General features: G+C 48.6%; 1 protein-coding gene across 2 annotated transcripts in view; it reads left to right on the top strand.

Moving 5' to 3' along the window:
- Positions 1-24597, top strand: part of CHD9 (chromodomain helicase DNA binding protein 9) — a 143232-nt gene that overhangs the window by 5699 nt on the left and 112936 nt on the right. For both annotated transcript variants that reach the window (XM_069740558.1, XM_069740556.1), the window contains exon 2: positions 14694-16227. In XM_069740558.1, coding sequence (XP_069596659.1) covers positions 14815-16227 — 1413 coding nt within the window. In that variant the 5' untranslated portion in view covers positions 14694-14814. The remainder of the gene's footprint in view (positions 1-14693; positions 16228-24597) is intronic.

The raw sequence follows: 24597 nt of genomic DNA, 5'->3' as shown, positions 1-24597 counted from the left end.
GAAAGCTTCCTAGTCATCCTCCGTACTCGTCTTCTTCAGTGCTGACCTGACTTTGTCGCGGGCTTTGGGATGAACTAGGGTCGGCGGCGGCGGCATCTCTCGCAGTTCCACAATCTGTTGCAGAATCAGTTGGAGGATTTCTGCTGCTGTTGGTGCTGCTCCTGCTGTTGCCGCTGCTGCTTGTGCTGCTCCTGCTGTTGCCGCTGCTGCTTGTGCTGCTCCTGCTGTTGCCGCTGCTGCTTGTGCTGCTCCTGCTGTTGCCGCTGCTGCTTGTGCTGCTCCTGCTGTTGCCACTGTAACTGCAGCTGCTGTTGCTGGGTGATGGCCAGCTGCTTTAGTAGCTCCTCCATGTTGTCCATGGTCCTGATTTGTAATTGTGTAGGCTCAATCACGGACATGCAGCGTTTTCAGGGTACCCGTCAGTTCACACTACCCACATTCTCCACTATATTTAAACCAGCGGCTTTCATGTGTGTGCGATAATGAGGCAGGTGACCCAAGAAAGTTCAACTTAACTTTATTTATCCTCCGGTTCACAGACGGAACTACCTTATCAGTGCGAGGGGTCTTGGCGAGGGGTCATGCTGGAGTCAGGCGGTCCTGATTCATGAAAAGGTGTACAATGAATCAGCGCCGGGTGAGCGGAGTGCACCTCACCACCAGTCCTCATGGCTGGGGTAAGATTTGTGGCATAGCGGAAGCCACGGCTCATCTTGAATTTGATAAGTTGTGGTAGTGATGCTCCAGAGCCCCAATAGTAAACAAAATTAATAAAAAATAGTAAGAGATGTAAGGATAACATGTTTAACAAATGTTTTCCTGCTCTAGAGTAGTAAAAATCTCTGCACCCACAGGCGCCAGACAAGGCATCCAATCGTTGTGGTTATATGTTCCTTCAACCATAATCTTAGCTATGTCTGCGTTTGATCCTCAAATGGGGATCACAAAATGGACAGGTCTGTTTAGGATCCAGAAGCTGAAATTTCGCTACGTAAATGCCCTCCACTCTCGAAAGGGTTAATGTCTGTGACATGTTCATGTGTCTGAACCACTGGATGTTGGAGAACTTTACTTGGCGCGTCACACCCTCTTCAATCCTCGCTGGGCCATGTCATCTGAGCACACGTAAAGCCTTCACAACTCAATGCTGCGTTCAGTGGTATGGACAGAATTACGGTAAAAACAAACCATCCTTCTCCCCAACGGGAGCAACAATGTGGCCCCTTAATTCTCAGGATTGTGGGGTCAGATGGCAATTATTCAGCGATAGCATATCCTAGTGATATAATTTACTGAGACGGGAATACCCCTTTACGAACACAGCATCCAGATCAAGTCTATCAGGAGATGGTTTGGGTGATTGGGTGGCTCAGTGGGTAGCACAGTTGCTTTGCAGCACTGTGCCTCTGGGTTTAATCCACCAAGGTCAACATCTGCGTAGAGTTCATATGGGTTTCTTCCAGGTAGTCTGGTGTCCTTCTGTTGACGATTGTTCGCTGGCATTCTGTGAAATTGGTGGTTGTGTCTGGAGTGAGATTGTGAGCCCCATTGGGCACAGGCAGAGGTGGATGCAGGAATTAATAGCAAAAGGCTTCTTTTATCAGAGAGCCTGGGAATCAGCAGCTTGGATATGTTCTCAGACAGTGCAGAAATTACTTTTTTTTTACTTTTTATCACTGAGGACACGCTGAGTGGCATACTGCGGTTTACAAACTCCTTAAAGTCTGTGATGGTTATTAAAGAGGCCCTATCACCCAGTCGAAAGTGTCCAGTGTTTGCTCTTGAGTGTATTCCTGCTGCTCCCCTGAGCATTCCACTTTTTTTCTTTTTTAAATCCGCTGTACGGTCCCAGAGATATGGGCGTTTTAATTTAGTGGTGATTTTTGTTTGCTTCCTCGAAGGCGTGGCTCACAGGATCCTCAGGGGCGGGTCTCTGGGCTGCACCGCCCCCTTTCAAAGATCTGAGAAATGAGCACTAAACCTAAAGGCCCAATATCTCTGGTACCATATGTCGGATTTAAAAAAGGAAAACAGCGGAATACTCAGGGGAGCGGCGGGAACAACAAAAGGGCAAAAAACGGTTACTTTGGACAAATCTTAAAATCTAACATACTAGAAAATTGCCTTTACTCCTATCGAAGTAGACCTAAAGAGGTATAAGTCCTAAACCACTTCTTCGGCGCAAAGAAAGAAAATAGTGAAAATTAAAATGTGGCAACGATATTTGAGGTGTAATTAATTAATCAATGTGCGAGAGCGCATGAGCCATTTTACACATGGACCTGAAGAAAGCCCTCTAGGGACGGATATTGACCGTAGGATGTAAGAGGACAGCGCATGTGATGATGAGCAGCTGCCCACGGACCCAGTCACGTCCTCTGAGACCTGATCCAGCAGCAGGATAACTAGGTGGAATTCCCCTTTAAATTGTATTATTTATTTATTTATTTTTTTGGCACAGCGTCCAATCAGATGCTTGGTTTTATGCTTTCTTCACCGGAAAGTCTTAGCTGCATTAGAGTTGCTGGTAATACCAAGAGCACTGTAGCCATGTCTTATCCTCCTCCTCCCCCATCCGGAGTTGGTGGCAGACTCCATGCCTCCTCCTCCCTCCGCGCTGAGTCTGTAGCAGACACCCTGAGCTTCCTCCTAGCTGTCTGGATCACTGGCAGAGGAAATGCCTCATGTAGCCCCGTTTTCTGTCTCTTTGCTTCTCTTTGCTTCTTCCTTGCTGTGTTAATCAGCATTAAGCTCTGTCTGCTCCATATGTTTCATCCTGTAAAGGGCACCTGCCAAAAAATGAGCCTCAGGCCCGGTGCACCAGGCGTCGCGTGCAGGAGGCATCATCGTAATGGGTGTGCTGCAGTGATGCCTCATGCACATGATGCTTGGTGCCCCTGGCCTGAGGCTTGTGCTTATTGGCAGGTGGTTGGTTAAAAAGGACTCCGTGCACTGTGACGCATGGCACAACAAGGACTCCGTGCACTGTGACGCATGGCACAACAAGGACTCCGTGCACTGTGACGCATGGCACAACAAGGACTCCGTGCACTGTGACGCATGGCACAACGAGGACTCCGTGCACTGTGACGCATGGCACAACGAGGACTCCGTGCACTGTGACGCATGGCACTGCAAGGACTCCATACACTGTGACGCATGGCACAACAAGGACTCCGTGCACTGTGACGCATGACACAACAAGGACTCCGTACTCTGTGACGCATGGCACAACAAGGACTCCGTGCACTGTGACGCATGGAACAACAAGGACTCCGTGCACTGTGACGCATGGCACAACAAGCACTCCGTACACTGTGACGCATGGCACAACAAGGACTCTGTACACTGTGACGCATGGCACAACAAGGACTCCGTGTACTGTGACGCATGGCACAACGAGGACTCCATGCACTGTGATGCCAAACAGTCCCTGAACCCCTGCCGACTGTCGGTGCACAGGGATTATATACTGTTTGATCTTTAGAGAAATACAAATGTGATCTTTTTAGAGTCACCAAATCAAAAATGTCCAATTGTTGCTTTTTTTTTATTTTGTAAATGCACCCCACGGTTCCAGGAATATGGACCTTCTTATTTAGTGATAACATTTATGTGTTTTTTTTTTACAAGTGGGCGTGGCTCACCGAATTTTCTGGGGCGTGTCCTTGGGGTGCTTCACATAATTAATTTATAAGCACCACCCACTGAGTAAAGACCATAAAAGGCCCATATGTCTGGAACTGTATGGCAGATTTAAAAAATAGAAGAAATGGCAAACTCCGGGGGGGGGGGGGGGGGGCAGCGGGAATAGAATGCGGGCAGAGACTGGACACTTATAGCCCGGCGACAAGTCCCTTAATGTTGACTGAGAGCCCTGGTTCTCAGGATGGGTGGGGGTCCCAGCAGTTGGATGGATCCACAATGATCAGGAAGTTGGGGCAGAGCCTCCAAATTAGAGAATAATCCATTAAAACTTCAGGCGGAGACCGGTTTTAGTATGAGTAAGTGCATGGCACCAAGGGAGTCCCAAAATGAGAATTATGTGGATTTCACCTCATTAGGTGTTGCATCCCTTATAGGACTCCTAGTATTGAGAAAGATGGGATGCATCAGGTGACTGCTACGGTCAATCAATTGGCTGCAGCGGTCACGTGACTGATTGTCAGGAGCACACACCTGTGAGTAGAGTAGCAGCACTGATCAGGGGGGTAAGTATTACATATTTTTAATTTGTGCAGCAATTTGGGGCCAGTATTAAAGGGCCGTCACATGGTGGACTACCCAATGCTTCATTTGCTGGCTGCAAACAGTGATTCGTACAATCCAGTTGGACAGATGTGGAGCAATCACAGCAGGATTTTCTGCCTTTTTTGTGGTTTGCTATAAGATGCACGTAGATTTGGATCTTCAGCTCTTAGTTCGGGGTGTCCCCCATGCAGGATCTGGTTCCCTCTCTCCTTACCAGCGGCAGGGCTCCTTTCTGCTTAGCAGTTGCGTTTGGGTGGTCCGTACTCCACCCATAAAGACTGAGCAATTGGCCCCGATTCATCACAACCATCGACTAAATCATTTTGAGAAGTCGCAGAATTATTGTTCAACTTTTGTGTTTTTCATGCTAGGATCATGGCAGATCAGTGCTTGCTGATGGGCCACAGTGCCCACATGGCAGATCAGTTCTTGCTGATGGGCTGCAGTGCCCACATGGCAGATCAGTGCTTGCTGATGGGCTGCCGTGCCCACATTGCAGATCAGTGCTTGCTGATGGGCCGCAGTGCCCACATGGCAGATCAGTTCTTGCTGATGGGCTGCCGTGCCCACATTGCAGATCAGTGCTTGCTGATGGGCTGCCGTGCCCACATTGCAGATCAGTGCTTGCTGATGGGCTGCAGTGCCCACATGGCATATTAGTGCTTGCTGATAAGCTGCAGCGCTTATGTGGCCTAACAGTGACTTGTGAGTGCCGGGGGGCGTAGCGCCAACATTACTTAGTATAACTTTATTTAATTCTATGTGTGGGACTACAGCATGTAAGATTGGCTTGTCCTAATGTACGTAATGGGTCAAAACCTAGTTTTAAGTCAATTAGTTTTAATAAGATATTGGAAAGCCATAATGGGGGCACATATATGAGCTATTTTTGGGCTTTACATGGCCTCCTGGTTGGGCTTTACATGGCCTCCTGGTTGGGCTTTACATGGCCTCCTGGTTGGGCTTCACGTGGCCTCCGGGTTGGGCTTCACGTGGCCTCCTGGTTGGGCTTCACGTGGCCTCCGGGTTGGGCTTCACGTGGCCTCCTGGTTGGGCTTCACGTAGCCTACTGGTTGGGCTTCACGTGGCCTCCTGGTTGGGCTTTACATGGCCTTCTGGTTGGGCTTTGCATGGCCTCCTGGTTGGGCTTCACGTGGCCTCCTGGTTGGTCTTTGCATGGCCTCCTGGTTGGGCATTACATGACCTCCTGGTTGGGCATTACATGACCTCCTGGTTGGGCATTACATGGCCTCCTGGTTGGGCATTACATGGCCTCCTGGTTGGGCTTTACATGTTGCAGGCTCCTGTACAGATGAATGAACGGCTGTACGCTTGGCCGGCACAATCAGGGCTTGTAGACTTGCCGTGCTACACTGTGTCTCCTGCTTGGTTGTCTAATCCGCATTGATTATAAGATCTAGAACGTTTTGGTGTTTCTTAATTTCGTCTGTATTCCCGAGACCTAGAATGCAAACCCAGCAGAGCTAATCCATACATCTGCGTCCGCGATGAATGCCAATGAGCCTAGGTCTGTACTGGAGCAGGGTTTTGGGACAACCAGCTGTTCCCTGAAGCTGTATACCCAGCTCCAAGGATTTTTACAAATCGTTGGTTTCAAAAGGAGCTGATCTGTACTTCTCGGGCGCTGCCAGAGCTTCTAACAGCTAAATTATGGGGGGCGCCACCGATTTGATACTGGTAATCATTGCTATTAGGAGCCTGGATAGCCCCTTTAACATCAACTCCAAACCTGTGCATTGGGCGCTTCATGGCATGGGGTTCTATTTCTTAACAGCATGCAAGCCTTACATCACCAAGCACAATGCCACTTGTCAGAAGGATTGGTGTAAGGCTGCCACCACTGGAGTAGTGGACATGTGTTCTGTGAAGTGACGGCTCACACTTCTCTATCTGGACAAATCTGGGTTTAGCGAAGGTCAGAAGAACTGTCTGCCCAACAATAATATGGGGTTGTTTTACAGGGGTTAGTATGGTCCTATTTTTCCATTGACCTATACTTTGGATAGGTCATCAATGTCTGATCGGTTGGGGTCCGACACCCGGTACCCCCACCTATCAGCTGTTCTCAACCGCCAGCCTGAACTCCTCAATTGCGGAGCTGCTCCCTCTTCAGTGCTGACCATCTGACCACTGGAAACTACATTTCCCACAACCCCACAACAGATTTTCATCCAGATAATGGCCCAGTTGTAGCTGTCTTCTGTGTATTGGCAGGAGGCGGCCATTACTATTAATATGGACAGAGAAAAACCATTAGTGGTTTAGTGATTGGTAGTTCTGTGCTCGCTGTGAGGTGGACACGGGCAGAAGAGGGCCCTGGTGTAAGAACTGAGAACGGCCCAATAGTTTGTCATAATGCAGGGCTATGTGTCTGTGACAGGAGGGAGACGTGGCCCTCTTGGGCCCCTGGGCAGCTGCACTGGTTGCACCAATGCTATGTCCGCCCCTGCTTTGGCTATCACACAGCCGGGGAGGAGGATAGCGGCTCCTCTTGATAGGTGCACAGCGGCTGTGAGCCATCATGCCCTGTCCTACCTCACAGCGACACTGCTAGAAGAGAAGGTATCTACTGAGCATGTGCGACCTCTCATGAAAGAACTACAGGACGTATCCATGGGCAACCAGGTAAACAAAAGCCTCTTCACCCAGATTTTCAGGGACGATATAGGGAGGTTTAGTAAATTCGCTCTATCTTCTGGTGTCGGCGTCACTGGGTGCAGCTGAAGGTTGAGGAGCCCTGATGCAGCGGCGTTTAGGTTGTTCTTTGCCTGTCTGCTCCATCTCATATTGAGGTCGGATCTTAGAGATGGGAACACCCCTTTAACTCCCATTGAGGCTCATTGAGATGTCCATGCTCTTCACGTATCAGACTATAGGTCCCAGTTTCATCTGGTGGGTTTCCATCATGGTGTTGTCAGACTGTCACGTCCTCCTGGTAGATTTGGGGTTAGGCGATCTTTACGTATTGTGAATCGCATGTCTTCCATTTAGCCTGTGTGTTGTGTCCCTCATATTTAATGGACTTCATTTCCTTTGGCGCTGAATAGGTTAATGACTCTTTGTATGCTGGTTAGAGACAGGCAGCTCCATCTCTCAGCTGCTCCTGACCCGCTCATCTGGTCTGGCCAGACCTTCTCATCCCTGCCTGTGAAAGTTTTACCTCCTGGCTTGCTGGAGTTGGTGTGCTGAAGTTGGAGTTCATAGTTGCTGCTGGAGATTGCTGTCTGCTGTATTTTGGTGTATGCGTTCTCCATTATCCTATTCCTATTTGGTTTGTACCTTCCTATCCTTCCCTTTATTTTTCTCTACTCTTGGTGAGAGTTTTTGTATGTGAGTTGCTTTTTGTTACACCTATTTGTCGTATGTGTATATACACTAATACATCTGTCCCAGGTCTCCTGGGGGAGAGGACAGCTTAGGACATTACCGGGAGCATAGTAAGGTTGGAGACTCTGGCCTCTCTACCTTTTTAAGAGTACCCCCGGGACAGGGATAGTTAGGGTCCTAATTCCCGCCACAGTTTGAGACCCCTCTCCCTTACCGAAAACCATCACAGCTTGACAGGTGTTTGGCATGTCGTTACCATCTTGTCCAGTATTGTTAGCGGACATGGAGAACGGTGCTCAAGTTTTCATTACAAATGGTTTCTTCTGTACGTATGTCTCTGTAGTGCCCAGTCATGCCATTTTTTATCTTTCTTGAACACTCGTTATGTTCTCCTGCAGCTGCTCTACAAACGTAGAAAGATAACTCCTACATGAAAATATACAACCACTCCATAAATGATGCAGGGCAGGATATAGATATACACATATATTTGTGCAGAACATTATTAAGCACATAGGGTTATTTTTATTTCTTACTCTATGGGAAACAGTGGAGTTTCTAATTTATCAATCACTCAGGAATTACCTATAAAGGAAATCCATCAGTCAAATCACCCGCACCTCATCCCCCTTTCCCAACCAGATATATGGACATGCAGGTCCACCGACACCTTTTATATTTTCTGTTTGTTGCTGCATTCCCAAAAATGTAAACGTTTTCATTGAATTGCAAATGATGCATTAAGTGCTCTGGGTGTGACAGAGCACTTCCCAGAACCTCCGCCCTTTGAGGTTGTTTCCCCGCTCAGCACCAGCCTCTGTTGATTTCTGATTTCCTTACCTAGTAGACAGTGAACCATAAGATAGAGGCCATTGCTGGACAGGGATAAGACCTGCGGAGACTTCGGCTCCGGGAGTGCTCTGTCATGCTTCATTTGCGTATTATTTAAAACGCTAAGTTCTCAGGAATGCAGCAACAGATATGAGGAACCGATGGATTTGCATTTCTACCTGCATGCCCATTTATGCTGTTTATTGGAGGGGGTTGAATTTTTCGGCAGATTTCATTTTAAGGAGTAACATTTGTCCTTGTGGTGAGTGACAACCGAAGCCTGGCATGTCAGAGTGAGGAGACTTATAAGACATGCATGCTCTTTTGGGAAATTAAATATGCAAATAGTCTCTTCAGAACTCTATTGGAAGCAGCAATCCTAAAAGTCAATATTAACTCTTGTCACTCCTTGTCACATGGCTTAGGATAAAAGCCAAACCAGAATCTCATTTTGCAGACACTTGTTTCAGGGTGTTGCCCCTCATCAGTGCAAAGTATGAGATCTGATTTGGCTAGGTGAGAGGCTCTGGACTGAGGTCTAAGAAGTAACGTTTTTCCTTGTGGAGAGTGACGTGCCAAGCCTGGCATGTCAGAGTGAGGAGACTTATAAGCCATGCATGCTCCTCTGGGCAATTAAAAGGGTAAAAATATATTCAAACTAGCAAACTGCTTAAAATTTCAACTTCTGAGCATTTTATTTTTCTAGTAGAAAGGTAAAAAAATCGACTTCACGGAACATTACGTGGTTGGGTCTAGTTCACGCATACAGTTATGGGGCTGTTTCTGTTTTTATCTTTGCTCTTTTAGAGATTTTTGGACACTTTTTCTGGGGTTGGGAGCAGCTACTTTACTCCCTCGATCTCCCATGTTTCTACTTCCCTAAAGCCTGATACCATCTTGTGAAAATGTTTTTTTTTTAACGTATTTCCAGCTGTGATCTTCTTTCCTTATACTTTCGTTGGCTTGGCTATGAAAAATGTAATTCTTTGTTCCTATAATATAATGATATTAAAGGGAAGCGGTTATCAGGAAATGACCTATAATTGAAATCTGCTTTTTTAGTGTTACGTGTATTATAAAAATGGCAATGTTGGAAATTACTTGTTTTTTTCATATCACGATATTTATTAAAAAAAAAAAATTAGCAATCTTGTAATTCTCACACTGGCCACTGGGGCTTCTTTAGGCTCTTACTTGTGTTTTCAGGAATAGTTTACAGGTGTTTCCTTATCATCAAAGGCAGGATTACATTGACAGGTAACACCTCTATACACAGCTGATAACACAGGATCCACCTTTAGTCTGGCTGGGATAGGACGCGTGCGGGTTCGCGTGTGCAACAGATATTAAGTGCAACAGTATAAAGTGCGTGGCAGTTAGACAATGGCAGTTGGACAGGGCAGGAGACAGGTGAGGGGCTTAAGTTTTTCAAACAATCATGGTTCTTGGTCAGTCATACTACATTATGCATTGGTCATATCAATCTGCTTCTTATTTGTTTTAGCTTCTGCTTTCCCACAACTCGCCCGCCCTTTAACACATTCTGTGCACTCTCTCTATATCCACCCCTCCCTTCTCCCCTCTCCCATGTATAACTCTGAGGCTCTACTGACATTTCTTACCCACTCCAAACCAGCCACTACCTTCATGCAGCACTCAAAACGTTCATACAAATCATCCCACCACCTGCTCTTTCTGTTTTTTCTTCTTCTACTAGTTGCAGGTGACATCTCCCCCAACCCTGGTCCTCCCTCCACCAGCATACATTACTCTCCTCCAGCTACATATAGAAACCTTGCTAATCTTATTAACATTCAGTGCATGCCTTCTCATATCGCTTTCCACTGTGCTCTCTGGAATGCACGGTCTGTGTGTAACAAACTAACTTACATTCACGATCTTTTCCTCTCTAATTCCAGAAACCTGGATCCAGCATTCAGACACCACCGCCGCTGCCGCTCTCTCGTTTAGCGTTCTGAAATTTTCACATACCACCAGACCTGAGAACAGACAGGGTGGAGGTGTTGGTTTACTTCTTTCATCACAATGTGCTTTCCAGGTCATCCCCCCGGTTCCCTTACTTACATTTCCTTCCTTTTGAAGTCCACGCCTCAAACTCTTTAAGCCCTTCTCCTTGCGGGTAGTGGTTGTTTATCGCCCTCCAGGCTCCTCCCGCCTGTTTCTAGATCACTTTGCCACCTGGCTTACTCACTTTCTATCCTGTGACATCCCCACCCTCATCATGGGAGACTTTAACATCCCCATCAATGATCCCCTCTCCCAATCTGCCTCTCATCTTCTCTCTCTAACTTCTTCATTCAACCTGTCACAGTTTACTAATTCTCCTACGCATGAGGACGGGAATACTCTGGACCTGGTTTTCTCCCGTCCCGGATCGCTGCACGACTTTACTAACTCCACTCTCCCGCTCTCGGACCACAACCTTCTTTCCTTCTCTGTCAAGAATTGTCTCCTCACCCAGGACACCCCCACTTACCACACTTATCGGAATACACGTACTATTAATACCCAGCAGCTTATGGACAGCCTCCACACATCTTTAGCCCCCATCTCCTCCCTCTCCTGTCCAGACTTAGCATTGTCACACTTCAGTATTACACTGAAGAATGCCCTAGATGAAGCAGCACCTTCTACATGCAGAAAGACCCGACACAGACAACGGCAGCCCTGGCACACTATGCAAACACGCTTTCTTCAGCGTTGCTCAAGGTGTGCAGAGCGGCAGTGGAGAAAATCTCTCTTAGCAGAAGACTTCATCCACTATAAGTTCATGCTCAAAACCTATAACTCTGCCCTTTCTCTGGCCAAACAATCCTACTTCACCACCCTCATCACCTCACTATACAACAACCCAAAACGACTTTTTGAAACCTTAAACTCCCTCCTGAAACCTAAAGTACAGGCCCTCATCACCAACGTCAGCGGTGAGGATCTGGCCACTTATTTCTCAGAAAAAATCAACCACATCCATCAGAATATCTCAGCGCAATCTCCTCAGTGCCTGGTCCCCTTCCCTGCCGCACCTCAAGCTCACTAGACATCTTTGAGCTTGTTTCAGAAGAAGTTTCCAAGCTCCTCGCTTCTGCTCAGCCTACAACCTGCAACAGTGACCCCATTCCTTCACATATCCTGCAGTCTCTCTCACCAGTGGTCACCACTCACCTGACTAAAATATTTAACCTCTCTCTTTCCTCGGGCATCTTTCCCTCCTCATTTAAACATACCATCATTACCCCTTTACTTAAAAAGCCATCCCTGGACCAGAACTGCACGGCTAACTATAGACCTGTCTCTAACCTTTCCTTCATCTCTAAACTCCTGGAACGCTTGGTCCACTCCCGTCTAATCCGCTATCTCTCGGATAACTCTCTTCTTTACCCCTTACAATCTGGTTTCCGCTCTTTACACTCCACTGAAACTGCCCTCACTAAAGTCTCTAATGATCTAACAACAGCTAAATCCAAAGGTCATTGCTCTCTGCTGATTCTCCTGGATCTCTCTGCCGCATTTGATACTGTGGATCACCAGCTCCTTCTCACCATGCTCCGCTCTATAGGCCTCAAGGACACAGCCCTCTTCTGGTTCTCCTCCTACCTCTCTGACCGCTCCTTCACTGTATCTTTTGCCGGCTCCTCTTCTTCTCCTCGTCCCCTTACTATCGGGGTTCCGCAGGGCTCAGTCCTGGGCCCCGTCCTCTTCTCTCTATACACTGCCCCTATTGGACAAACAATCAGCAGATTTGGGTTCCAGTACCATCTCTATGCTGACGACACCCAATTATACACTTCTACCCCCGACATCACCCCTACCCTAATTCAAAATACCAAGGATTGTCTGTCTGCTGTCTCTAACATCATGTCCTCCCTCTATCTGAAACTAAATCTCTCCAAAACTGAACTACTTGTGTTTCTCCCTTCTACTAACCTCACTCTACCCAACATCGAAATTACTCTGGAGGGTTCAACCATAACTCCCAAGCAGCATGCCCGCTATCTTGGGGGTCATATTCGACACCGAACTCTCCTTTACTTCCTATATCCGATCACTCACTCGCTCCTGTCACCTGCATCTTAAAAACATCTCCAGAATCCGACCTTTTCTCACCTTTGAAACTGCTAAGACTCTTACTGTCGCTCTTATTCATTCCCGTCTGGACTACTGCAACTCTCTTCTGATCGGTCTCCCTCTTTCCAAACTTTCTCCTCTCCAATCCATCTTGAATGCGGCAGCCAGGGTCATATTTCTGTCCAGCCGCTTCACCGATGCCTCCATCTTGTGCCAGTCATTACACTGGCTACCCATTCACTACAGGGTCCAGTATAAACTCATCTCTCTCACCCACAAAGCTCTCCACAGTTCTGCACCGCCTTATGTCTCCTCTCTCATCTCCGTCTATCGCCCTACACGTGCCCTCCGTTCTACAAATGACCTAAGACTAAAGGTACCTTCACACATAACGATATTGTTAACGATATCGTTGCTATTTGTGACGTAGCAACGATATCGTTAATGAAATCGTTGTGTGACAGCGACCAACGATCAGGCCCCTGCTGGGAGATCATTGGTCGCTGAATAAAGTCCAGAACTTTATTTCGTCGCTGGACTCCCTGGAGACATCGCTGGATCGGCGTGTGTGACACCGATCCAGCGATGTCTTCACTGGTAACCAGGGTAAACATCGGGTAACTAAGCGCAGGGCCGCGCTTAGTAACCCGATGTTTACCCTGGTTACCATGCTAAAAGTAAAAAAAAACAAACACTACATACTTACCTACCGCTGTCTGTCCCCGGCGCTGTGCTCTGCTCTCCTCCTGTACTGGCTGTGAGCCGGAAAGCAGAGCGGTGACGTCACCGCTCTGCTTTCCGGCTCCCAGACAGTACAGGAGGAGAGCAGAGAAGCAGAGCGCAGCGCCGGGGACAGACAGCGGTAGGTAAGTATGTAGTGTTTGTTTTTTTTTACTTTTAGCATGGTAACCAGGGTAAACATCGGGTTACTAAGCGCGGCCCTGCGCTTAGTTACCCGATGTTTACCCTGGTTACCGGCATCGTTGGTCGCTGGAGAGCGGTCTGTGTGACAGCTCTCCAGCGACCAAACAGCGACGCTGCAGCGATCCGGATCGTTGTCGGTATCGCTGCAGCGTCGCTAAATGTGAAGGGGCCTTAACATCCCCCGTAATCCGAACCTCGCACCTCCATCTCCAAGTCTTCTCTCGTGCTGCGCCAGCTCTCTGGAATGCACTTCCCCAGACGATCAGACTGATACCTAGCCCCGACCTATTCAAGCGCACTTTAAAAACCCATCTCTTCAAACAAGCCTACCACATCAACTACTCAGTAAACTAACTTTGTCCTGTTCCCTCCTTCCAAATATTATCTGCATGTGAATCTGCACCCTACTATTCATCTGTCTCCACACCCTCCATGCACACGATAACTGCACTTGATATTTGACTATTGCACTTAAACACACGGGCTGATGACCGGATCATGCAGCTTTGTATGAAAATCCCTATTTATTATAATTGCCGGACCTGAAATAACAAGCACTTTTCACCTATTGTGTCCCCCCATTTCCTTGTAGATTGTAAGCTTGCGAGCAGGAACCCCACTCCTAATGATGTCACTGCTTAAATTGTCTTAACTTGTACTGAATTTATTGTCTGTACATGTCCCTGCTTAATTGTAAAGTGCTACGGAATATGTTGGCGCTATATAAATAAAAATTATTATTATTATCTACCAATCACAATAGGTGATGTCACAGCTTCCCTGCTTCCCCTGCCTTCACAGTGACATTTGCACAAGCTCAATAGATGCTTCAATACAAAAGATAGGGCCAGTGTCTGTTCATTGTGACTATGTACAGGTATTGTTTCCTGAAACATTAATAAGTTAGAGTCTAAAAACCATCCCAGTGGCCAATGTGAGAATCGCAAGATTTCTATTTTTTATTTTTGTTCTTTAAAAAAATATATAAAAAGCAGGGCTGTAGAGTCGGTAAGCCAAACCTCCGACTCCTCAATTTCCATGACACTGACTCCGACGCCCACCCCACCAAAATGGACTCTGACTCCACGACTCCGACTCCACAGCCCTGCCGCTAAGGCCCTTTTCCACATGGCAACGATGGGCTGCACAGGCATACATACAAGCACTTACTCTCCATCAGGCCTGCATTCACACTACATCTCTGACTTTACATAAGGTCTATATAGTAATTGTGTGTCTCCTTTCTTCTCCAGGTTAATTACCTAATAATGTAATCATGCTGAATATCCCCTTCGGAGGATTCGCTCCGCCATGGCTTGGCTCCTGACATAAGCAGCCCTTAATGAAGCTCTCCTAACAGTTAAGGCTATCAATATGACTGATCCCATGATGGATTTTTTCGATGACACACACCTGTTCGATGAAACGTTGGGTCTGTCTGACGATGCTTTTGCCCACCACGATCCCGTGTCCCTGGTGGATGAATTGAACCTGGGCGCAGAGTTTGAGCCCCTCCACGTGGACTCCTTAAACCACGTGCAGGACACTCAGACGCACCAAAAACTCAATGAGTTTGATACGCTTCATCAGTTCGATTCCATCAAGTTGCACCAAGTAAACCGGTCATACAACAGTCCCGTGGACAGCGTCCTTTCTCCACGATCACAGTTCAGCTGCTCTCCAATACATCCTCCGAGCCAAGGCAATGGCATGTTTGCCGACGACGGAAGCCCCATGTGGGGTCACCAAACTGCCACAACTATCCCAACTCAGAATGGCTCCCCTTTCAGCCAACATCACGGACACTCTCAGACTATGCAGCAAAGTAAAGGATTCGTAACCCACCATGATTTTGCCTTGTTTCAGGCCGGCGAGCAACAGCAGGTCCCAATACAACAGCACAATAGGAACAGTTTGAGCACGGGTCAGGAAACTTTGAATCAACCAAAAACGTTCATGGACGTTAACGTGTCCTTACCCCATAGAACTTCCAATGCCCAGCAGATCACTCTGGTCAATAACACCGCTCCACAAGATTCTTTGCCTTTACAACAGTTTTCTCAATCAACATCCACGTCGTTGCGTTTCTGTGGCAATCCAGTGGCGACCCAACATGACCGCGTGTTTGACAGCCACTCTCCGGCGCCTTGTTCTGTGAACTCTACACCAACCTTCTCTTCTCATTACCCCTTCTCCAACAATCACCTAAACCACGCTACACATTCGTTGTCCGATTTCACCGAGAGTCCAGGGTTTTCAGATTTAGGAGGCAAGCCAACACCTAGTCCTCATGTTCTGAACCCGAGTGAGCAGCTCCACAGTAACGATTTCCAGATGGTGCATTCGTCACATCCTCAGGGTAACTACAACGGAACAAAAATGTCCCCCATGACCATCAACTTCCCAACTCAAGATGTTCCCAACGTCCGGCTGAGCCACTTTAACGATCATTTGGAGAGCAATGGCTTTTCACCTCTGGAAGACAACCTGCTGCAGCAAGTGGATTCTCAGTCGGAGCCGTTTACGGGGCTAGATCCCGTGGATTTGTTGCAAGAAGATCTATTGCCACATTTCGATGACGCAGCATATTCTCAAGATGGCTCTAGTTCAGAACATGCTGTCTTAAACCATCCTGGCCCAGAGACTCACATTGAGCCCCAGCCGATAAACATCCCAAATGATCTACTCAATTCTCAGCCTCCAGGCCAACAGCTGAATACATGGAATCCACTGATGTCCAATCACCTCAACATCCACGACAGGCAATACGTGCCTTCACGAGGAAAGGTAAATTGCATTTTTTTCATTACATTTTAAAATTGCATAAAAAAACACTTATTTGTTAATAAATACTTGCAATACCATCCAAAATTATCCTTTTTGTGGACCCCATAGAGAACCTGAGCCACTGCTTTCAGCTAAAGGAACTGCAGTTTCATCAAAAAGTTTGGAATCGTTAACTTGCTGTCTGAATTGCTGCGTGAAATTTGTTTTGTTGGTAAAGATTTATTTTTTTTTAATGTAACGCCCTGCTCAGGAGTCCAGTGGGTGGTCCTTGTCAGTAATTGACAGCTGAGTAGGACTGACGTTATGCTGCATTTTTCTCCCCAAAATGATATATCAATCTGCTCAGCTCCTCCAGCTCTATAACATGCCTGCATATCAGATGCCATGTTCAGTGTGACAGGTCACATTTCACCAGTATTAGAAGGTTAAACTGGCCACAGCATGGGATAGTGGCTGCAGAGTTGAACAAAACGTTGTTTTTATTTTTTTAATTTCTCATCTCCATTACTGAGTATTAACTTGAAAGATTAGATGCCAATTTCCCCTTAAAGCAAGTGGTTGTTAGCAGAGTTTCACTAGCAAAGAACATGACCCCACAGAAGCTCTGACCCGGCTTTCATGTAACGAGACACAGCTCTGCTCTCCTCACTGAACCCACTGCTGACACGTCAAGTTATTACATGTGGGGTAGGTGAGCAGAGCAGTGTGTCAGTGCAAATATCTGGGCATCAGCAGCTCTCATCTCACAGCACTGTCAGTTCTGTGAGTAGGAGTAGACCAGAGGTGACAGTGCTGTGGAATGAATGCTGCAGATGCCATCTTTGTACTCCCATGTGGTTTCAGAGGAGAACGTCCTTTTTAATACTTACTACAATACTAAAAATAGGTACTGTATATGTTATTTGGTATCACTTTGTCCGTAAAAGTTTGATCTATGAAAATATGAAATGAATTAACCCATACGATATACGCTGTAAAGAGAAAAAAAAGTACTCCTTAAACTGGAGTTTTTCCATTATCTTGCATCCTAAAAGCAATAAAAAACATGTCAAAATGACAAACATACCCCAAAATGGTGCTAATAAAAACTACAGCTCAACGAAAAAATACACTGAATACCACAGCCATCATTTGCCAGCAAAGATTTTATATTTTTCTATCAGTATAGATGTATGAGGGTTTTTTTTTTTGGGGCAGAATAAGTTGCGCTTTCTCAGGACACCATTTGTTTCACCTTTCAATATACCGGAAAACAGAGAAAAAATTCAAAGTGCAGTGAATTGATGAAAAAAAAACAAACCCCAATGTTGCTGATGTTTTTTGGGCTTCATTTTCATGGCTTACATTATGCAGTAATAATGACCTGGCAATAAGATTCTTCTGGTAAGTCCTTATTATGCCAATACCAGACCTGTATCATTCTATTTCTTTAGCAGCTAAGAAAAAATTAGAATACTACAAAAATAATGTCCTTGGCTGACCTGCTTGAAATCTGAGGTTTCGGGTTCTGCCCGCCTGTGACGTTCAGGTGAAGTCAGGCCGAGCTATTCATTGAAGAAACGTGTGGAATCACTGCAGAGCTGATCGCAACTGGTGGTCCGAACGAACGCCTACTGATCCCCAAATCAGGATTTGTGCCCACAAGCTAAATTGCAAATCCCAGCGTTTGCTGCACTCTGACACCAGTCAGTCGGCGGTTTTACCTACTGCTGTGAGCAAATTTTAGGGTAAAATAATCCTTCTCATTGGCTGAACTGTTAGCACTGCTCTGCTTTACATTAGAATTCTTATACTGCCTCTCACATCAGAGCCCATTACATAAGCAGTCAGGCTGGAAGTTTATCGAAGCTCCTGATACGTACTCTTATTGCCATATGGAATGTTAGCCAGCCAAAGCTGTCCTCTTGTCCTGCATGCTTGTGCTGTCCTCGTGTGCTGTCCTCGTGTGCTATCCTCGTGTGCCATCCTCCAGTGCTGTCCTGTGCTGTCCTCGTGTGCTATCCTCCTGTGTGCTGTCCTCCAGTGCTGTCCTCGTGTGCTATCCTCCTGTGTGCTGTCCTCCTGTCTGCTGTTCTCCCGTGCTGTCCTTGTGTGCTGTCCTCCTGTGTGCGGTCCTCCTGTGTGCAGTCCTCCTGTGTGCTGTCCTCCTGTGTGCTGTCCTCCTGTGTGCTGTCCTGTGTGCTGTTCTCCTGTGCTGTCCTCGTGTGTGCTGTCCTGTGCTGTCCTCCTGTGTGCTGTCCTCCTGTGTGCTATCCTCCTGTGTGCTGTCCTCCTGTGCTGTCCTGTGTGCTGTCCTGTGCTGTCCTTCTGTGTGCTATCCTCCTGTGTGCTGTCCTGTGTGCTGTTCTCCTGTGCTGTCCTCGTGTGTGCTGTCCTCCTGTGTGCTGTCCTCCTGTGTGCTATCCTCCTGTGTGCTGTCCTCCTGTGTGCTGTCCTCCTGTGCTGTCCTGTGTGCTGTCCTGTGCTGTCCTCCTGTGTGCTGTCCTCCTGTGTGCTGTTCTCCTGTGTGCTATCCTCCTGTGTGCTTTCCTGTGCTGTCCTCCTGTGTGCTGTCCTCCTGCGTGCTGTCCTTTATCTGTTGTCCTCCTGTGCTGTTCTCCTGTGTGCTGTTCTCCTGTGTGCTGTCCTTTATCTGTGGTCCTCCTGTGCTGTTCTCCTGTGTGCTGTTCTCCTGTGTGCTGTTCTCCTGTGTGCTGTCCTCCTGTGTGCTGTCCTTTATCTGTTGTCCTCCTGTGCTGTCCTCCTGTGTGCTGTCCTCCTGTGTGCTGTCCTTTATCTGTTGTCCTCCTGTGTGCTGTCCTCCTGTGTGCTGTCCTTTATCTGTTGTCCTCCTGTGTGCTGCCCTCGTGTGCTATCCTCCTGTGTGCTGTCCTCCTGTGTGCTGTCCTCCTGTGTGCTGTCCTCCTGTGTGCTGTCCTCCTGTGTGCTGTCCTTTATCTGTTGTCCTCCTGTGCTGTCCTCCTGTGTGCTGTCCTCCTGTGTGCTGTTCTCCTGTATGCTGTTCTCCTGTGTGCTGTCCTCCTGTGTGCTGTCCTCCTGTGTGCTGTCCTTTATCTGTTGTCCTCCTGTGTGCTGTCCTTTATCTGTTGTCCTCCTGTGCTGACCTCCTGTGTGCTGTCCTCCTGTGTGCTGTCCTCCTGTGTGCTGTCCTTTATCTGTTGTCCTCCTGTGCTGTCCTCCTGTGTGCTGTTCTCCTGTGTGCTGTTCTCCTGTGTGCTGTTCTCCTGTGTGCTGTCCTCCTGTGTGCTGTCCTCCTGTGTGCTGTCCTCCTGTGTGCTGTCCTTTATCTGTTGTCCTCCTGTGTGCTGTCCTTTATCTGTTGTCCTCCTGTGCTGACCTCCTGTGTGCTGTCCTTTATCTGTTGTCCTCCTGTGTGCTGTCCTTTATCTGTTGTCCCCCTGTGCTGTCCTCCTGTGTGCTGTCCTTTATCTGTTGTCCTCCTGTGCTGTCCTTTATCTGTTGTTCCCCTGTGCTGTCCTCCTGTGTGCTGTCCTCCTGTGCTGTCCTGTGTGCTGTCCTTTATCTGTTGTCCCCCTGTGCTATCCTCCTGTGTGCTGTCCTTTATCTGTTGTCCTCCAGTGCTGTCCTCCTGTGTGCCGTCCTTTATCTGTTGTCCCTCTGTGCTGTCCTCCTGTGTGCTGTCCTTTATCTGTTGTCCTGTGCTGTCCTCTTGTGTGCTGTCCTTTATCTGTTGTCCTCCTGTGCTGTTCTCCTGTGTGCTGTCCTCCTGTGCTGTTCTCCTGTGTGCTGTTCTCCTGTGTGCTGTTCTCCTGTGTGCTGTCCTTCTGTGTGCTGTCCTCCTGTGTGCTGTCCTCCTGTGTGCTGTCCTTTATCTGTTGTCCTCCTGTGTGCTGTCCTCCTGTGTGCTGTCCTCCTGTGTGCTGTCCTTTATCTGTTGTCATCCTGTGCGGTTCTCTTGTGTGCTGTCCTCCTGTGTGCTGTCCTTTATCTGTTGTCCTCCTGTGCTGTCCTCCTGTGTGCTGTCCTTTATCTGTTGTCCTCCTGTGCTGTCCTCCTGGGTGCTGTCCTTTATCTGTTGTCCTCCTGTGCTGTCCTCCTGTGTGCTGTCCTTTATCTGTTGTCCTCCTGTGCTGTTCTCCTGTGTGCTGTTCTCCTGTGTGCTGTCCTCCTGTGTGCTGTCCTTTATCTGTTGTCCTCCTGTGCTGTTCTCCTGTGTGCTGTTCTCCTGTGTGCTGTCCTCCTGTGTGCTGTCCTTTATCTGCTGTCCTCCTGTGTTGTCCTCCTGTGTGCTGTTCTCCTGTGTGCTGTTCTCCTGTGTGCTGTTCTCCTGTGTGCTGTCCTCCTGTGTGCTGTCCTCCTGTGTGCTGTCCTTTATCTTTTGTCCTCCTGTGCTGTCCTCCTGTGTGCTGTCCTTTATCTGTTGTCCTCCTGTGCTGTCCTCCTGTGTGCCGTCCTTTATCTGTTGTCCCCCTGTGCTGTCCTCCTGTGTGCTGTCCTTTATCTGTTGTCCCCCTGTGCTGTCCTCCTGTGTGCTGTCCTTTATCTGTTGTCCTGTGCTGTCCTCCTGTGTGCTGTCCTTTATCTGTTTTCCTCCTGTGCTGTCCTCCTGTGTGCTGTCCTCCTGTGTGCTGTCCTTCTGTGTGCTGTCCTCCTGTGTGCTGTCCTCCTGTGTGCTGTCCTGTGTGCTGTTCTCCTGTGCTGTCCTCGTGTGTGCTGTCCTGTGCTGTCCTCCTGTGTGCTGTCCTTTATCTGTTGTCCTGTGCTGTCCTCCTGTGTATTGTCCTTTATCTGTTGTCCCCCTGTGCTGTCCTCCTGTGTGCTGTCCTTTATCTGTTGTCCTCCTGTGTGCTGTCCTCCTGTGTGCTGTCCTTTATCTGTTGTCCTCCTGTGCTGTCCTCCTGTGTGCCGTCCTTTATCTGTTGTCCCCCTGTGCTGTCCTCCTGTGTGCTGTCCTTTATCTGTTGTCCTCATGTGCTGACCTCCTGTGTGCTGTCCTCCTGTGTGCTGTCCTCCTGTGTGCTGTCCTTTATCTGTTGTCCTCCTGTGCTGTCCTCCTGTGTGCTGTTCTCCTGTGTGCTGTTCTCCTGTGTGCTGTTCTCCTGTGTGCTGTCCTCCTGTGTGCTGTCCTCCTGTGTGCTGTCCTTTATCTGTTGTCCTCCTGTGTGCTGTCCTTTATCTGTTGTCCTCCTGTGCTGACCTCCTGTGTGCTGTCCTTTATCTGTTGTCCTCCTGTGTGCTGTCCTTTATCTGTTGTCCCCCCTGTGCTGTCCTCCTGTGTGCTGTCCTTTATCTGTTGTCCTCCTGTGCTGTCCTTTATCTGTTGTTCCCCTGTGCTGTCCTCCTGTGTGCTGTCCTCCTGTGCTGTCCTGTGTGCTGTCCTTTATCTGTTGTCCCCCTGTGCTATCCTCCTGTGTGCTGTCCTTTATCTGTTGTCCTCCAGTGCTGTCCTCCTGTGTGCCGTCCTTTATCTGTTGTCCCTCTGTGCTGTCCTCCTGTGTGCTGTCCTTTATCTGTTGTCCTGTGCTGTCCTCTTGTGTGCTGTCCTTTATCTGTTGTCCTCCTGTGCTGTTCTCCTGTGTGCTGTTCTCCTGTGTGCTGTTCTCCTGTGTGCTGTCCTTCTGTGTGCTGTCCTCCTGTGTGCTGTCCTCCTGTGTGCTGTCCTTTATCTGTTGTCCTCCTGTGTGCTGTCCTCCTGTGTGCTGTCCTCCTGTGTGCTGTCCTTTATCTGTTGTCATCCTGTGCGGTTCTCTTGTGTGCTGTCCTCCTGTGTGCTGTCCTTTATCTGTTGTCCTCCTGTGCTGTCCTCCTGTGTGCTGTCCTTTATCTGTTGTCCTCCTGTGCTGTCCTCCTGGGTGCTGTCCTTTATCTGTTGTCCTCCTGTGCTGTCCTCCTGTGTGCTGTCCTTTATCTGTTGTCCTCCTGTGCTGTTCTCCTGTGTGCTGTTCTCCTGTGTGCTGTCCTCCTGTGTGCTGTCCTTTATCTGTTGTCCTCCTGTGCTGTTCTCCTGTGTGCTGTTCTCCTGTGTGCTGTCCTCCTGTGTGCTGTCCTTTATCTGCTGTCCTCCTGTGTTGTCCTCCTGTGTGCTGTTCTCCTGTGTGCTGTTCTCCTGTGTGCTGTTCTCCTGTGTGCTGTCCTCCTGTGTGCTGTCCTCCTGTGTGCTGTCCTTTATCTTTTGTCCTCCTGTGCTGTCCTCCTGTGTGCTGTCCTTTATCTGTTGTCCTCCTGTGCTGTCCTCCTGTGTGCCGTCCTTTATCTGTTGTCCCCCTGTGCTGTCCTCCTGTGTGCTGTCCTTTATCTGTTGTCCCCCTGTGCTGTCCTCCTGTGTGCTGTCCTTTATCTGTTGTCCTGTGCTGTCCTCCTGTGTGCTGTCCTTTATCTGTTTTCCTCCTGTGCTGTCCTCCTGTGTGCTGTCCTCCTGTGTGCTGTCCTTCTGTGTGCTGTCCTCCTGTGTGCTGTCCTCCTGTGTGCTGTCCTGTGTGCTGTTCTCCTGTGCTGTCCTCGTGTGTGCTGTCCTGTGCTGTCCTCCTGTGTGCTGTCCTTTATCTGTTGTCCTGTGCTGTCCTCCTGTGTATTGTCCTTTATCTGTTGTCCCCCTGTGCTGTCCTCCTGTGTGCTGTCCTTTATCTGTTGTCCTCCTGTGTGCTGTCCTCCTGTGTGCTGTCCTTTATCTGTTGTCCTCCTGTGCTGTCCTCCTGTGTGCCGTCCTTTATCTGTTGTCCCCCTGTGCTGTCCTCCTGTGTGCTGTCCTTTATCTGTTGTCCTCCTGTGCTGTCCTCCTGTGTGCCGTCCTTTATCTGTTGTCCTCCTGTGTGCTGTCCTTTATCTGTTGTCCTCCTGTGCTGACCTCCTGTGTGCTGTCCTTTATCTGTTGTCCTCCTGTGTGCTGTCCTTTATCTGTCGTCCCCCTGTGCTGTCCTCCTGTGTGCTGTCCTTTATCTGTTGTCCCCCTGTGCTGTCCTCCTGTGTGCTGTCCTTTATCTGTTGTCCTCCTGTGCTGTCCTTTATCTGTTGTCCTCCTGTGCTGTCCTCCTGTGTGCTGTCCTTTATCTGTTGTCCTCCTGTGCTGTCCTCCTGGGTGCTGTCCTTTATCTGTTGTCCTCCTGTGCTGTCCTCCTGTGTGCTGTCCTTTATCTGTTGTCCTCCTGTGCTGTTCTCCTGTGTGCTGTTCTCCTGTGTGCTGTCCTCCTGTGTGCTGTCCTTTATCTGTTGTCCTCCTGTGCTGTTCTCCTGTGTGCTGTTCTCCTGTGTGCTGTCCTCCTGTGTGCTGTCCTTTATCTGCTGTCCTCCTGTGTTGTCCTCCTGTGTGCTGTTCTCCTGTGTGCTGTTCTCCTGTGTGCTGTTCTCCTGTGTGCTGTCCTCCTGTGTGCTGTCCTCCTGTGTGCTGTCCTTTATCTTTTGTCCTCCTGTGCTGTCCTCCTGTGTGCTGTCCTTTATCTGTTGTCCTCCTGTGCTGTCCTCCTGTGTGCCGTCCTTTATCTGTTGTCCCCCTGTGCTGTCCTCCTGTGTGCTGTCCTTTATCTGTTGTCCCCCTGTGCTGTCCTCCTGTGTGCTGTCCTTTATCTGTTGTCCTGTGCTGTCCTCCTGTGTGCTGTCCTTTATCTGTTTTCCTCCTGTGCTGTCCTCCTGTGTGCTGTCCTCCTGTGTGCTGTCCTTCTGTGTGCTGTCCTCCTGTGTGCTGTCCTCCTGTGTGCTGTCCTGTGTGCTGTTCTCCTGTGCTGTCCTCGTGTGTGCTGTCCTGTGCTGTCCTCCTGTGTGCTGTCCTTTATCTGTTGTCCTGTGCTGTCCTCCTGTGTATTGTCCTTTATCTGTTGTCCCCCTGTGCTGTCCTTCTGTGTGCTGTCCTTTATCTGTTGTCCTCCTGTGTGCTGTCCTCCTGTGTGCTGTCCTTTATCTGTTGTCCTCCTGTGCTGTCCTCCTGTGTGCCGTCCTTTATCTGTTGTCCCCCTGTGCTGTCCTCCTGTGTGCTGTCCTTTATCTGTTGTCCTCCTGTGCTGTCCTCCTGTGTGCCGTCCTTTATCTGTTGTCCCCCTGTGCTGTCCTCCTGTGTGCCGTCCTTTATCTGTTGTCCTCCTGTGTGCTGTCCTTTATCTGTTGTCCTCCTGTGCTGACCTCCTGTGTGCTGTCCTTTATCTGTTGTCCTCCTGTGTGCTGTCCTTTATCTGTCGTCCCCCTGTGCTGTCCTCCTGTGTGCTGTCCTTTATCTGTTGTCCCCCTGTGCTGTCCTCCTGTGTGCTGTCCTTTATCTGTTGTCCTCCTGTGCTGTCCTTTATCTGTTGTCCCCCTGTGCTGTTCTCCTGTGTGCTGTCCTCCTGTGCTGTCCTGTGTGCTGTCCTTTATCTGTTGTCCCCCTGTGCTATCCTCCTGTGTGCTGTCCTTTATCTGTTGTCCTCCTGTGTGCTGTCCTTTATC

The sequence above is a fragment of the Ranitomeya imitator genome, chromosome 9, assembly GCF_032444005.1.
Source record: "Ranitomeya imitator isolate aRanImi1 chromosome 9, aRanImi1.pri, whole genome shotgun sequence".
Lineage (NCBI taxonomy): Eukaryota > Metazoa > Chordata > Amphibia > Anura > Dendrobatidae > Ranitomeya > Ranitomeya imitator.
Note: the sequence above shows the minus strand (reverse complement) of the source record. Positions and strands in the feature narration are given on the sequence as shown.